The 16,687-nt window shown below is 46.2% G+C and overlaps 1 protein-coding gene across 1 annotated transcript in view; it reads right to left on the reverse strand.

Moving 5' to 3' along the window:
• Window positions 1-344: 344 nt before the first annotated feature.
• Window positions 345-16,687, reverse strand: part of LOC132086897 (PH and SEC7 domain-containing protein 3-like) — a 45,939-nt gene continuing 29,596 nt past the window's right edge. Inside the window, exons 6-9 of the mRNA XM_059492849.1 lie at window positions 7,900-8,012; window positions 5,096-5,154; window positions 762-851; window positions 345-572 (exon numbers count right to left, since the gene is read on the reverse strand). Coding sequence (XP_059348832.1) covers window positions 564-572; window positions 762-851; window positions 5,096-5,154; window positions 7,900-8,012 — 271 coding nt within the window. The 3' untranslated portion in view covers window positions 345-563. The remainder of the gene's footprint in view (window positions 573-761; window positions 852-5,095; window positions 5,155-7,899; window positions 8,013-16,687) is intronic.

The raw sequence follows: 16,687 nt of genomic DNA on the forward strand, positions 1-16,687 counted from the left end.
TGGCAACTCATTTGGTTGGTTTCAATAGACACTGGATCAGCTGTCAGATGTGGTAGCCTCTTATTTTTATTTCCATTACAAAAAATAAATAAATTATGAACTCGAGTGTATGCACACCTGTCTTCATTTAAACAAAGTGCTGTTTCATGCTAGCAAAACAAAAAAGAAGCAAAACATTCTCATTATTACTGACAATAAAACAAGGTTTGTCCTGCTCAGCCTCTTCCCTCATTCTTCAGATTTAACTCCTAGCACAAACTTAATGAACAAAAGCTGAAGCAACACAGCCTGTGCCAGACAGCACATTATAATCTGAAATTACATCTCCAGCTCTAATATGAATATCCCAGAGCACCTTTGATGAAAAAAACCACACGCCTTCCAGACTGTACACAGAGATCAGGCTTAGCCTTTAATGTATTCACATTCAGAGCCAACTGGCTGCTTCTGTCCGCTGCAATGAGGAGACAGCACTCTGGGCTGGCATGACCACAGGAGTTTACAAAGCACACAGCTCTGGGGCAAGACCTGCCGCAGCTCAGTTTCACCTCTGTGCTGCAGAGTCACCTTCGCTATCAAGTAAAGGCAAGAGGGAAAACAAGAGAATAAACATTTTATATATTATATATGTTCTGGGAGGAGAAATGGCCCCATCACTTGTCATGTTTGACAATTAAGATTCAGAAAATGCAAGATGGGTGTTTTGTTTTGAACCATCTTTCAACAGAAATGAAACCCACGTTCTGCAGTTAATTCCTTACCTTCAAGAGCCCTCTCGGGAAGTCTTTGCCATCATTCATCCCCTGGAGGTTAGCAACAAACTCTTGGCAGGTCATCTTTTTCCCAATGTTCTGAAAGGAGTGTCAGAGAAACACAACATCATATTCCTGTTGCTTTCCATAACAATGGGAACAAGCAACATCCGATTAAATGCATCTTCCTGCTTTCCTTTAAGCCCAAGCCAGGCAGCACTAAGAACACATTCAGGAGATTACTCATAGATGAGCATCCTTGTATGCATATAGCTAGAAAAGGGAACCCTTTTGCACCCAAAGGCCCACATACACCCCCAAAAAAACCCCAGCTTAATACTGGGGGTAATGAAGAGGACAATGATGAAGATCTTTCGTATTTGCATGGTGCCTTATATCCCCATGTCTCCAGAAGCTCTACCAGTCTCTGATGGAAAAGCTCTACTTAAATCTGCTGTGGGGCACCAGGAAACAGGTGACTGAGGCCCTTTCTAGATCCTTCCCTTACAATTTCAAATGCCCCCTTTCAGTGGCAACTGCTGTGAGTTGGAGTATGATGCCCAGGCATGGCCACTACCTTTTCTGATTCACAGGCTGAAGCTGCTTTGACATTTCCATAGGCTTGCTCTCTTTTCTCTCCTCCTGTCCAAGTCTCTGACTGAAAGTTGACCAAATAAGCCACAAACAGAAAGGAAAAGTTTGGCTGTCCCTACATGTCTGTGTAGGAGCCAAACTACATCCAGAAGTTTGAGGCTTATTGAATCCCTGCCTTCATCACCCCTCAGAGAAAGTGTCTGTACACAGTCCCCTAGGTGTTAGAAGGGTCCTGCTTAGTATGCGGGGAGCCTGGTGAGCAGGCAACAATTACAACACTGCATTGATGAAAAAGGACACCAAAGATATCTGAGGAAAGGAAAGCAGCCTGAGATGAGCTGTGAAACACAGTATAGACGGAGGGGAAAATAGGGCTCTGTGACAGGTATCTTTGACGATAGCACACTGTCAGTCAAGAGATGGAAGTGAAGACTTTTCCACTGTCAGGGCATGTTTTGTCTGTAGAAATACAGCAGATGAGTTCTGTGTGAACTCTGTCTTCGGCTAGGACCAGGAGCCCAAATTAACACAGGACTGGTGCCCTTAGTTGGTAATACAGGCCATTCGATGCTATGAATTACACAACAGCTTGAAGTGCATATCCTCTATTTCCCTTCTGTAAGGTTTTCTGTGCTGTTTAGGTGGCCTGGAAAGGCCCAGGGATGGCCTTGAAGAGCCCGGCGCTTCAAAGGACGAGGATAGACTTCTGATCTTGTCTCGGTCTTGGTGTTTATTAATTGTTTATCTAAAAGATTTTCTTTCAGCCCGACAGAGGTCTGCACAGCAAGTCAGCCATGGGCACACTGCGAGCCCCCAGGGCGGTCACTTATCTTTATACCCTAAGTTACGTGTACAATATTTATCATTTCTCCCCAATACCTTCTACCCTTATTAACCGGTGCACTTTTAGTAATAACCAATCCCAAAGTGCCACCACCACCACAGAAGATGGAGGCCAAGAAGAAGAAGAAGAAGAAGGACAGGACACACCCCAATTCCTCCATCTTACTTCTTTAGACCCCCCTGTACCAAAATCCTAAACCCTGTGTTTTACACTTTAACTAACTTATCCCTTCACCATACACCCAGTGAATTCCTCCCAGTCCTCATACAAGTGTCATCTCCTGTGTAGGATTAAAGCCCTGCCACCAGACACTTCTGGCAACATTCCAGGACTCCCGAGCCCCCCAAGGGTGGTCTCGGCCACTCTGCACCTCCATCCTGAGGTGCTGAGATCCCACACCCTTCCATAATGTTTGATCAGGAAAACCACCAAATCTTGGCCATCAGCCTCACCTTGCCAATAAAGAACATCCCATAGCCTGCAGCCAGCACAAACCTACAGAAAGAAGGCAAGCAGTAACCCTGGAACAATTCATGGCTTCCCACAAAAGGATGGCTCCTGACAACACAGATGGGCTGTAACCCTGGCTCTATGGTTGCAAAGCTTATAGAATACAGCTTAAAACTTCAGTCTTCAGGTGCAGGCTGGAGCTGGTCTAGTAGAGACTTAAAAATGCTTTCCTTTCTCCCTGCAACTTCAGCCTACTTCTATTTGTTTCCTCCAAGCAGCAGTTGGCAGCTTCCCCATGCTGACCAAAGCCAACAATGCAGACAAATTGCTGTTTTGCTGCAGGATCAAAGCTGACATCTTCATACAGTGCCACAGAGGTTCCAGAGCATGTGCCTGGTGGTAGAGATACCTCAAAACTCTCCAGCACCAATGTGGGTGATGACCTTTGTGCAGAGAAGCAAGCATGCATTTCCAAAACACATCTAGCAAAAATGTTTAGTTACAAATAGAAGTGTGGCAAGACAGGGAACATAAAGGGGATTAAGTAAAAGTTTGTCTACAAGAGTTAAAGGCAAGTGTGAACTGAAGGCAGAGCAGCTGCATTACAGCCCTACAAGCAATGGAGCTGATTGTGAAATAGAAATGTCTGTGCTTATGATCAGTATGTCAGTAACAAATAGAGCACAGTGTATAGACAAGCCCTGTGACTCATTTGCTTCCTGCTCCAGCAGAATCCTGGTAAGGATGGGGCAAAGTGTTATCTTTGTTAGGAAACAGGCAATTAGGCATATCTGCAAGGGCTGCATTCCAAATCAAAAACACCAAACTTACCACCTATGTAGAAAAATGCAAAGCAGTAAGAGGAAGTCCAAAATCAGAGGAAATCAGAGGGGTTTGAGGGAACATGATGGCACACCCATGGACATAATACAAGTAGGAGTCTGGGAAATGCTACAACTGCATGTACATAACAACACAGTGTCAACTGCCAGTGGGGTAAGTCTCCGAAGTTACACACTGCAACAACCAGAGTCAGCAGCAGCAATAATGGGTCAGAGCTAAATTGTTTTTTCCAGTACCTACTGAAGACAGTACTAAAGCACTAAAGCATTGCAGGGAGCACTAAAGCATCACAGGGAGCAATGGGAATTGCTGTCAGGCTAATGCATGACCATTATTTGGTCTCCCTCCCTGGACTGTGAGGCCAGGCAGTCTGTAAAGCAGGAGCTCCAGGCTGCTCACCATTCTGGGGAGTGGGATACCTCTGCAGAAAGACTCAGGTGTCCTCAAGAGAAGCCATGTGTGCTAAGAGACAAACTGCAGCACATTCCTGTACGCCTCGCGTCCAGTCATTCAGTAGGGAAGGCTAAGCCATCAGAGAAAAAAATTCTTCACAACTCCCTACCCCCTCCTGCTTCCACAACCTGCAGACAAAGGCATTCCATTAATAGGAGATGGGTCTCAGAACTCCTTGTGAATACTCAAGTCTTGGTTTTACTACCTGCACCACCACAGGGGCCAAGTAGCCCGTTTAGACAGACCCAGGATGCCTCTATGTCCTGCTGCCCAATGCAACACTCTTGGTGTGTAAGAGTTCCCAACAGACATCCTCCTGGGAGAGCCCTTGCAAGTGCAGTGGAGGGCCAGAGAGAAGCCCCAGAGCTACCTGGCTAAAGCCATTGCTTTTGTATACTACAATGCCATGCTTCCTGTGTTTTTACACACTCCATCCTAACTCCAGGGCAGAGGAAGCCTCTCATCAGTATGGGAATACCTTGCATAGCTGGTGTATTGCACCATGGGTGCTGAAATACCCATCCTAAGGCTGCTGGCACCCTGTAGCAGTGTGACTAAGAGAACTCAAACCAGAATACTATTTCACCCAGGCAGGCAATGGGGTGAGGTGTGCAGTACAGGAACACAGGGCTCCCACTCAGCATGCTCACACCCCCCCTCCATTCTCTTGGTTTTGAGTATACCCATCCTTTGTCTGTGCAAAACTCTGCTTCCACCAGATCTGCCCCCTGCAACTGAATGCCCGCAAACATCACCCTCCCTTTGTGACTTTCCCAAAAGGTCTTCTTCACCTCCCATCTCTATTCTGCCTTCCCACATGTTTGTACATACTGCAAAGGGGAAGCCAATCCCACGCACAGCTTCCTGGTCAGAGCCTGCTGCAGGAAGGATGGTAAGCACACCGGAAAGATGGCCCTAAGGTCAGGGAGTATGCTCAGACATTATTGCAACGCCAGGCACAACGCCAGCTTACACAAGGCATTGCTCAAGGCATGCTGGAAAGGCCTGCCCAGGACAACAGCCTAGGAGTGCAGCCTTCTCACTGTTTGCCATCTGCAAGGGCTTCAGAAGAAGGCCACCAGCACCGGGACCGCCACAAGCTACCTAGTCCCAGCATGGTGTGGATAGGAGCAGTCTACACAAAGCTATGCATACTCACATGGCCATGGAGGTCTGTGTTCAGCAGCATCATGGCACACGTGAGACAGTGAACTCCATCTGCAGAAAGAGAAATAACCAGAGTCACATGCAAACCCACATCTGGACCTTCAAGAATCTGAAACTGAGACTCATAGATTAACTAAGTTTGTTCCCTTCATAAGAATCTGTTTTATCAAGAAATACACATAATTAAATAAATTAACAATGAGGTCATCATACAGCTGGCAAACCAGAACAGTGTTTCTTGCATCTTTTAATAACTCTCAAAACTGTCTTGCAGCACCCATGGATGAGGCAAGCAAGACAGGAAATCATGCTATCACGCTTAGCTTGCTAATAGCAACACTACAGTCTGAATCAACACCTCCTTCTTCATTTACTTCAGTGCAGAAAGGGAAAAGTAAAATACATTTTTTCTTGTGTAAGGAGTGGGTGCAGCAGGGTATCCTGTTTTTCTTCCCCTCTGGCTTAGTCCTCATTCACAGCTCAATTAGACCTAATTTTGGAGAAGTACAGTCAGTTACTTGTGCTGCCTTGGCTGCATGTTGGGTAGAGAGCATTCCAGGGTCTCCTAAGCTGGTCCTGCGGCCAAGGCCCTCAGCAATAAGTCAGATTCACAGAACCACAGAATAGAGTCGGAGGACTGAGAGACTGAAGAAAATGATTACTGGCTCAAAATAACAGAAATGTGTGTGTAGGGGGAGCAGCTCTGCAGAAAATGGGATGGTGCACTGCTCCACACCCCACTCTCTGGAGCCTCTAGTTCAGAACTGCCACTAATCACTGGCACACTGAAAGCAATGCCTCACACTCTGCCCTGGAGCCCTGGGGTGGCCAGATGACTGGAATTACCCCCAGGGGTTGCTTGCCACAGGAAGCCAGAGCAGACCCCAGGACATGTGGTTATGTTCCTATTGTCTTTGGATAGCTGAAACCACACTAGGATCCAGGGCAGTAGCTGTACCTTGGTTTTTTGCTCTTTATTTTTGTATATTTTTCCTCTTCTCTACTCCTAATTTCCATTTTCTGACATATGGGTAACTAAGATTGGATGAGTAAAGTTTACTAAGTCAATGGTCTGTGAAATGCTTTATTTTGATTGAATGTTTGTTTTAAATTCCTGATTTTCTAAGGTTTGCTAGGAAAGTTTGGTTGTGAACATTCTGGGAACTTTTGTCAAGTTCTTCTTTGTGCCCAACTCAGGAAAAAGTAGTAGTACCTTAGACCCTTTTTGAATAACCTTTCCAAGCAAGTTTAGAAGGCATCCTATAAGGATCATGGAGTTCAACTCCTGGCTCTGCACAGGACATCCCTATGAATCACACCATGTGCTTGAGAGAATTGTCCAAACACTTCTTGAGCTTTGCCAGGCTGGTGTTGTGATCACTTCCCTGGAGAGCCTGTTACAGCGCCCAACTACCCATTGGGAGAAGAACCTCTCTCTGATGTCTACCTAAACCTCTGCTGACACAACTTTTAAGGCTCTGCTCAGAGCCTCAGCTCCTAATTCCCTCAGCTCCTGTCACTGTCACCACAGAGAAAAGATCAGCGCCTGCCCCTCACCCTCCCCTCATGAAGGAGCTGTGGACTGCAAGGAGGTCTCCCCTCAGTCTCCTCTTTTCCAGACTCTGCAAATTCTGTGATCTCACTGCTCCTTATTTGGCTTCCCCTCTAGACCTTTCTCCATCTTCACATCCTTTTTCAGAATACTCTCTGATAGGTTTGTATCTTTCTTATATTGTGGTGCCCAAACAGCGCATAGTACTAAGATCCTGGGTTAAGTGTGCAGGATTTAAATGCTTACTCGGGGTCCAAAGTCACAATACCCCTCTTGCAGTCTTGACTAGAGTAAGGCAGCCATATCATCAGGCAAGTCATTGTTTCACTCTGGACATGACGCACTTGTTCTGACTGCCTACAGTGTCTTGAAATAAGAAAGGCAATAGGCACATTACAGAGATAGCACAGGAGCAGATACTGTCTTACTCCCAACTTTCTCCCTCCCCTGCATGACAGCCAGTAAAGCTGAAGATGTGCGATGTGCCCAAACTTTATCTCACTGAAACAGGGGTAGGTCACAAAGCAAGGGGTAAGGAGGCACAGTGGTACCTCCAACTGTAGCAGCTCTTTCTCACACATTAAACTGAAAGTACAGTTAAACCGATGATTGCCTTCTTTTTCAGTGTGTGATCAGCATGTGCTGCAATCACAGGGCCACAAGGCTCTGCCAGCATGTCTGGCTGAACATTGCAGTTACGCCAACAGACAGTTTGTCCTCTTCTGCAATCCCAGTTTTCTCAGGATTGATCTATGTGCTTGTTTGTTTCCATCATTTATTTCCAAACTGACTGAAAACATTGGCAAGGAGAAGCACTCTGACTGATGTTAGCTAGTTGAGATGAAACCATGCCAGGGTCTGGATACAGCACTCAAAATTCATCACCACAACTGGCAAGAACTGGTATGCCTGATGCCAGTGCATGCAAATACAAGTGCTGAATGGAGCACGGAAAGTGAACAACCTCTCTTTCACGTGTCACAGGACCTATTCTTGTCCACATGAGTGTAGCTGGAGTACAAGCACCCACACACCAAAGCCAGCAAGACCAGAAACCACAAGTGAGGACAAATCTGGAGGTGCCACAACTGAGGATTTGTATTGAGGACCTATTTATATTGAATACCTTTTGTGCTGAGGGTTTCAGAGACAGTCTCTAAAGTGTGGTACAGTGACCACACAGCTTCATTTTCCAGGCATACACCATATGTGTGGAAAGACCTCAATATCAGGAACAAAGTTACCTTGAGAAGAAATGGCGTTTGGGTTGCACTGGTAGTATCTGCTGGAGAAGTGGATTAAAACTCTCTCTCGTTCCTGAGTTTCTCCAATAAGTGAAAAGGCTTTAAAGAAACTCCTAAAAGAGCAGTGGGAAAAAAAAGTGAAATTAAGGTAATAAATCTCTTTTTGCTTCACACAGTGCACAGAGCAAAGCACACATCACAGTAAGAAGTACATAAGCACACATTCAGTTCCAAGAAGCCTTTCTAGGAAATTGGGCTATAATTCTGCATGCAATTAACTCCAATATTTCAGTAAATGAAAGAAGATTTAAATTACTATCGGTCTCAGCCACTGAATATGCAAAATAATAAGTAATTCCACTATTTGAAATAGCTGTTCTTACTTTTAATTTTTTTTTCCTATGGGCAAGGAATTGAAACATGTATTGTTTAAGCCTGATAAGATATCCAGGATGTTCCCTATTCTCTTCTAATTGCCCACCATCCCTGCACCTTTTAACTTTACTTCATTAGTACTGCTTTCCAAATCAGAAAAGCTACTCCAGGTGGTGAAGTAGTGCACAGCACTCACAGCTAACACCGAAATGTGTGGTCACTTATCAGAATGGCCAGGACCATAACAGATGGAGAGGAGTGTGACTACTTGGACCTGCAGAAAATATCTGAGCAAAAGGGCAGAAGACTTGCAACATCTTCCACTGAGCTTCAACAACAGGAGGAGTAACTTGGCCCTCCTGAGGTTCTTGCTTATGAGAGCCCAGGGCACAGAGCTGGTGCACATCTGGGCACTCACTGGATACAGCCAGCAAGCCTGTGCAGAGAGAGGTGGGGACGACACACATCTTTCACTTCTATTCTCCTGCTTGACCACACCTCCTCTTAACCACATTGCTGTTCTTCCCACATAGAAAAATGTATCTCACAGCCAAAGATGACCTTCTACATTCATTTATCAAGATGCTTCTAGAAAATACTGAAAACACAAAACTTTTGTATCTGAAGTAAGAAGACATACAGAATGACGGTCTTACAGACAATTTTTAAACATCCCATTAGACGGAAACTAACACCAGATCTGAGAGGAATGGAATATATTGCTGGGACATTCACATTATCTAGTCTGGATGCACAAACTTTAATTTTTTTTCTCTGTGATGTAAGGTCAGAGACAAGCTGTACTTGCAACAATCTCACACCCACACAGAGTGTGATCTGCATGGTAATAATTTAACATGTAATGTATTGCGAATAGTCCAGTTCACAAGTAGATATAAGTGAATCTTGACAGGGTTTCTCTGTCCTTCCTACTTTGTCCTCCTGTCCTGGTTCTGGCCAGGACAGAGTTAATTTTTAATATAAGGGCTGATGTTACTTCTGATCCTCTTGAAGGGACCTCCAGCTCATATTTACAAGAAGTGAACAACATGTACTATTACTAGAACTACAGAGGCCCCAGCCAGGCAGAAGAAAGGGCCAATCAGATCTACTGGACTGTGTGGATCCAGTGCTCTGGCACATCAGACACCCAAGAGTGTAAGGCTTTAGCTCACACCGGCACGTGATGTACTCAGATGCCACCAAGATACGTGGGGACAGAATCCATCTCTCTCTGGGGTGCCAAGGGGATCCCAACAGCTGCCTGCACTGGAAGGTGGAGAGAGCATGACTGGAAATGAATGGCAAAAACACCCCACTGGGACTGGCCCAGAGACCCTGCACATCTTTAGCACAGGTTATGCCAAAAGAGGGTATTTCAAGGACCCAAAAAGGCATTGTGAGGATCTATGGGATGGATAGATGCTCTGGAGACAGAGGAAATGAGACAGCTGAATACCTTGCCTGGTCTTTCAGAGGACGTCTCTGTTTAGGGACTGCTGAGGGTTGAAGAACAGCAGATACAATCATTACACATGGCTACTGCACCACCAACAACACTGCACCACCTGGGACTCTGTGACCCCCATCCATGAGATGATCTGTGAACAGGAGAGCCAGCCAGGGAGTGGTCAGCAAGCCTTGTTAACCCTTTAACAGTCCTATATGGTCACTGTGTTAGCCCAGGGACCAACAGATTATCATGGCCTGAATGAAGTCACACCAGCACTGAGTGCCACTGTGCTCAACATGCTGGGACTTCAGTATGAGCTGGAGTCCAAAGCAGTGAGGTGGTGCCACCAACAACACTGCTATCATGCTCTTCTCCATTCCTTTAGCAGCAGGGTGCAGGCCTCAGTTTTTTACCTGGAGGGGTGTGACATACACCTGGAACTGACTTCCCCAAGGGTGGAAACAGAACCCCATTAATTATCCTGGACTAATCCAGACTGCACTGGAAAAGGATGTGAGGAAAAAATATACTGACAGAAAAAAAAAATATCCTGACAACATGATCATGCAGGGCAACACAGCAAGAATTTTCAAGAAAGGGGAGAAGACAATGCAAATCCTCCTGAAGGCTGGTTTTGCCACACAGCAAAGTAAGATCAAGGGACCTGCCCAGAAAACCCAGTTTTTAGGAGTAAAATGGCAATATGGACGCCATCAGATTCCAATGGACATGGTCATTGGAACAGCAGCTATGTCCCCACAACCATCAAGAATGAAACACAGGTTTTTCTGTGTTTCCTGTCAGGCACTGTAGGTTTTTGAAGGATGCATATTTCTGATTACAGACAGATTTTAAAACCTCTCTGTCAAGTGATACCAAAGAAGAATGATTTCAAGCAGGGTCCTGAACAATAATAAGATTTTGAACAAATTAAACAGGAGATTGCTCATGCAGTAGCCAGTCAGGACACTACAAGATGTAAAAAGTATGCTCCACAGTACAGCTGGGAAGAGTAGTCCTTCCGGGAATCGCTGGCAAAAGGGTACATGTGGAGATTCGACAATGACCCCTGGTGTTCTGGAGTTAGGAATTCAAACATTCCAACATACAAAGGATCTGAGACCAGCTACAACCCCACTGAAGCAGAAACACTGGTGACTTATGAAGGGGTCAGAGCTGCCTCAGAAGTGACTGACACCAAAGCACAGCCCCTCCTGGTGCCCCAGCTGCCAGCGCTGGGCTGGAAAATTCAAAGAGAAAGTCCCTGCAACACATCATGCCACTGCGGAGTAACTGGATTACTCTGACCACACAGCAAGCTTGAACAGGAAACTCCAATCACCCAGGGATCTTGGAAGTCATCACTAATTGGCCTGAAGCTGAAAATTTCAGACTACCATCATCATCATCAGAGGAGAAGATGACACATGCTGTGGAGGCCCCACCATACAATCAGCTAGCTACAAATGAAAAGGAATATGATCTCTTTATTGACAGTTCCTTTTGTATCACAGGGACAAATGAAAAACAGAAAGCAGCCGTAGACAGCCCTATTTGACGAGTCACAGAAACTACTGAAGGATAAGGTGGATCAAATCAGGGTGCAGAGCTGAAAGCCATCCATTTGGCTTTAGGTACCACTGAACAAGAGAAACAGCCAGCAATTTACCTCTACACTGACTCGTGGATGGTGGCAAATGCTGTGCTGGGGTGGCAGGACTGACAGAAAAAGGCCAATTGGCAGTGCAGAGGGAAGCCCACCTGGGCTGATGAATACTGGCAAGAAATCGCTGCCCTGTTAGAGAAGCTGGCTGTAGAAGAACACCATGAGATGCACATGTGCCCAGGAGTGAGGCTGCTGAAGAGCATCGCAGCAATGGAGAGATGGATTAGGCCACCAAGATTAAAGCGGCTTGGGTTAATCTGCACTGGCAATGTAAGAGCCAATTATTCTGGCTCAGTGGGCTCAAGATGCCTCGGGTTATCGGAGAAGAAACACAACATCCCTTGGGCTTGTGACCAAGGGGCAGACCTGGCCATGGACCTTGCCTCTCCGTTACCATAACTGTGAAACATGCACTGTGATGGAGCAGGCCAGGCAGGTAAGGCCTCTCTGGTACAGTGGGTACAGGTGGCTGAAACACAGATATGGGGCAGTCTGGCAAACTGGTTACATCACACTGCTGCAAACCCACCAAGGCAAGGGATGCAAGAGCTTACAATGGTGCAAACAACCACTGGGTGTCTGGAAATGAACCCTGTGCCTCACACCAAGGCCCAAAACACCATCCTGGGCCTTGAGATGCAACTTCTGCAGCAACATGGCAACCCAGAAAGAGCTGAGTTGGACTAATGGGACTCATTGCAAAAGGAGCCCCATAGGCACAAGGGCCAGAGAGCACAGGATTGAGTGGGTCTAACATACTAACATATTGCCTATTATGCACCAACCTCTGAGAAAACTGAACACCACAATGGACTGTTAAAAATGACATTGAAAGCAATGGGTGGCACCTTCTAACATGGGGATCTGCATTTAGCAAAGGCCACCTTGTTAGTTAATACAAGAGGCTCTACCAATCAAGATGGTCCTGCCCAATCAAAACTACTATGCACTGTAGCAGGGGATGAAGACCCTGTGGTATGAAGGAGAAATGTGTTAGGGAACATGGTCAGGATTGGTCCCACCCTTCTGCAAAGGCAAATCCATGCATGGGATTGGTTTTGCTCAAGCACCTGATGGCACTTGATGGGTAATGTAGAGGGACAGGGAAGCATGAGGTGTACCCCAAGGGGATTCAATTTTGGAGTGAGAATGGTCTGTAATGTTCAACTGTACAATATTGTTTACTGAATGGCACTGCCTCTGTATGCCGTAACTACTGTGGAGAATGAATATGGGCTGCTCCAGATATACCAGTCATGAGCTCCTGATGCAGACTGCAACCAGGTGAAAGCAGGCAGCCCTCCTGCCTTGGAAGACATCTAGAACAGATAGAACTCACAGTCATGGACTAAATGAACTCAAAAGACATCTTGAAAGGACAGCCACTGACTATGGAAATGATACTCACGCTTGTATTTACACACACACACACACACACACGTAGCTGGGAGGTGTAGGACCTGGACATGATATAGATGGTATAGCATAAGGGATGGAAAACATACTGATTCTGGCCAGGACAGTCCATTTTTGCAGTAGCCAGAAGGAGCATGCCTAGGAGCCTGATGTTTTTCTGTACAACCTCAGGTACAGGTTGTAGGGGTGAGGCGTCTCTTCTGGTCAGGTAAGGAGTTGGAGCAGTCAGGGTATTGCTGGTTTCCACATGGTGAGGGCCTGCATGTGAATCATTCAGCTCTCTTGTACACTCTGTTATTAATATTGTTGCCGTTACCCTTCATCTTCTTGTTTCATTTACTGTTTCCAGTAAATTGTTGTTATCTCAGTCCTTGATCTTTGTCTTTTGTGCCTCCAGCTCTCCTCCCCATAGAGAGGAGATGCCCCATAGAGGGGGGAGGGGAGTAAGTGGTGCATGTTTTGGAGTGTTTCAGCGGGAACATTAAATTGGAGAATACTATTCCTAAATTCACAACAGCTCCTAAGGCAAATTTTGAGAATTAGCTGTCTTTCTGTCTCCTATCCCAGTCTGGGCTCTTTCCAGCAACACTCCCTGCCCATGCCAGGTACCACTGACCTACACCTTCTCCTCCTCTGCAGCATATTTACCCCCTTGGAAGCTAACTTGGAGAGGAAACTGATGAAAGAATACTTGTCAATAAACAAGGCAGTTTCCTCACTCTCAGAGCACAATGCAATACCAAGGGCCACAGGGATGAGTTTCTGCCCTCCAGAGAACACAGAATACACTGAGCTAGAAGGCACCCAACAAGGATCATTAAGTCCAACTCCTGGCTCTGCACAGAACACCCCTAAGAATCACACCATGTGCTTCAGATTGTTGTCCAACCACTTCCTAAACTCTGTCAGGCTTGGTGCTGTGACCACTTCCTTGGGGAGCCCGTTCCAGTGCCCAATTACCTGCTGCGCAAAGAACCTCTCTCTAATGTCCAGCCTAAGCATCCCCTGACACAACTTTAGGCCATTCCCTTGCATCCTGTCACAGGTCACCACAGAGAGGAGATCAGTGCAAGCCCCACCTCTTCAACTTGTGAGAAAGTTGTAGACTGCAATAAAGTCTCCCTTCGGTCTCCTCCAGGCTGAACAAACCAAAGAACCTCATCCACTTCTTTGGCATTCCCTCCAGGCCCTTCACCATCTTTGTAGCCCTTTTCTGGATACCTTCCGGTAGCTTCGTATCTTTCTTATATTGAAAGGACCAGAACTGGCCCCAGCACTCGAGGTGAGGCTGCCTCAGTGCAGAGCAGAGCAGGACAATCCGCTCTCTTGCCTGGCTGCTGATGCTGTGCCTGATGCACCCCAGGCAGAGCTGGCCCTCCTGGCTGCCAGGGCACTGCTCACTCATATTCAACTTGCCCTCCATAAGGACTTCCTAATCCTTTTCCACTGTGCTGCTCTCCAGCACCTCATTTCCCAGTCTATCCCAGGTGCAGAATCCAGCACTTGCCCTTGTTAAATTTCACACAGTTCGTAGTTCCCCAGACCCATTGTTCATCAAAGTCTCCCTGCAGGACCTCACTTCCTCTGAGGGAGTCAGTGGCTCCTCCCAGTTTAGTATCATCAATCTTACCTATTATATGTTCAAGTCCTGTGCCCAAGTAATTTATGAAGATGTTGAAGAGCACAGGGCTAAGGATGAAGCCCTGTGGAACCCCACCAGTGACAGGTCACACCAGTCTGATGTCACCCCATTCACTACAGCCCCTTGTGCCTGACTCACGAGCCAGCTGCTCACCCACCACATGATGTGTTTATCCAGCTGTGGGCTGGACATTTTCTCCAGAAGGGTCCTGAGAGAGACAGTATCAAAAGCTTTACAGAAATCCAAAAAGATCACATCAACTGGCTTCCCTCGATCATCTAAGTGGGTCACCTTGTCTCAGAAGGAAATTTGGTTGGATAAGCAGGACTTTTTCCTCATGAAGCTGTGGTGGTTGTCACCAATCACTGCATTGTCTTTCAAGTATTTTTCAATACCTCCTAGAATAATTTTCTGCATTATTTTACCAGGCCTGAACTGAGACTGACAGGCCTATAGTTTCCAGGGTGAACCTTCTTGCCCTAAGACAAGTTAGACAGTTAGACAGTTAGACAGTTTCCACTCAACTGGGATCTCTTCAGATGCCCAAAAATTCCAAAATCATTAAGAGAGACGTCACAATGACATCAACCAGTTCTTTAAATATTTCTGGATAAATCCCATGTGGCCCCATAGACTCATGAGGATCCAGATGGAGCAACAGATCCCACACAAGTTCAGGATCAGGTGGGAGTTTATCATTCTCACAGCCGTGGTCCCTCAATACACTGAGCCATTCTGCATTGCCTTTCTCTATTGACTTATTTAAAAAAAAATCTTTTTGCTGTCCCACACAAGTACTGGCAATGTTAAACTCCATCTGAACTTTGTTAGCTGGAATTTTCTCTCTACAGTGGTGAGCAGCAAATTTGTATTCTTCCCACGTCACCTGACCCTTCTCCCATTGGATGAACACCTTCATTTTGTTAGGTCCAGAAGATTCCTGGTCATTCAAGTTAGCCTTCTGCCTTGTCTCGATTTGCCTGCCCCTGTGCCCTTAGGAGGTAGTGACCAGTACTGATCCCAGCACCTTCAGAAGCATTTTCCCACGGAACCTTACTAACTAGTTTCCTGAGCAGCCTTAAGTCTGCTCTCCCCATGTCCAGGGCTGGACTCCAGAATGCAGACTGAGAGGAGCCATAGCAGCACCACATTCCCTCCTGTCATCCTGCAGAGGCTGCAAGAGATGTACTCAGGAGGTGCATGGGCAACATGAATCCAGGGAGTGGACAGTGAAGGAGCAACCTTTCCCAGGTCTCAGACCTGTCTGCTGCAAAGACTGATGCTGCAAAATGCACTCCCATAGCTGGGAGGTAGCACAGATCACAGCAGCTGCCCCCAAAATGCTCAATAAACCACAGCTTATCAATGAGCCAACAACAACAGCACTGTTTCCCCTCTCACTCTGCCAAGCATGAGGTAGCATGCCTCAGTTTCCTAAGGCTTTGGAACGATTCTTTGTCCCCAGCTGCTGTGGCATGCTTAGGGCATGTAGGTGGCAATTACTGTAGCTACTTTTGAAACCTCAACAACCCCTTGACTTGTTTAAGTCCTACATGAGCCTGGGCACATTTCAGAGAAAGTCTTAACTACTAATATTAACAGGAGATCTACAGGGAGCAGAGGCTTCCTAAATATGTGCCACAAAGCAATTATGTGTTGGATTTCACAATTTAAAAGAAGGGTATATTTAGCATCACGCTTCAGGGGTGCTGAAACCTGGAACAGAGCAACAGACCTCCCACTGCCCAGCAGCTCCCACCCCACGCTGAGCGGGTGCTCCAGCTTGGCTCCACTCCCCCTGCCTCAGGACCAGGTGGTTCATGTTTGTGCAGGCATGTTCCATTTCCACTGCCTTCAGCAGGCAGGACTTGGTGGGTGCCTTTGATCTGCTATGGTCTCATGGCATCAGATCCCCAGAAATGCATTTGCTAAGGGGCTCAGCACATCTTCTAGCTTTTCATTAGAAAAAAAAATCCCCCCTTAAGTAACCTCAGTCAAATGAGTTAAACTCATTTAAATTCCCTTAAACACCAGAACACCAGCAACTCGGCTAACAGGACGCAGCTACATAAACTTGGTGGTTTGACTTCTGAAAAAAAAACACTGAAAATAAAAATTGTTGAGGTCTGATTCAAGCGTAAAAAGCAAAGAAAATGGAAGGGCTGAGTCTTCAAACACCCATGCCAACAGTTACCAAACTCACTACAGCTTTTTCCACGTAGAAGCTTTTACTATT

The sequence above is a fragment of the Ammospiza nelsoni genome, chromosome Z (genome assembly GCF_027579445.1).
Source record: "Ammospiza nelsoni isolate bAmmNel1 chromosome Z, bAmmNel1.pri, whole genome shotgun sequence".
Classification (NCBI taxonomy): Eukaryota; Metazoa; Chordata; class Aves; order Passeriformes; family Passerellidae; genus Ammospiza; species Ammospiza nelsoni.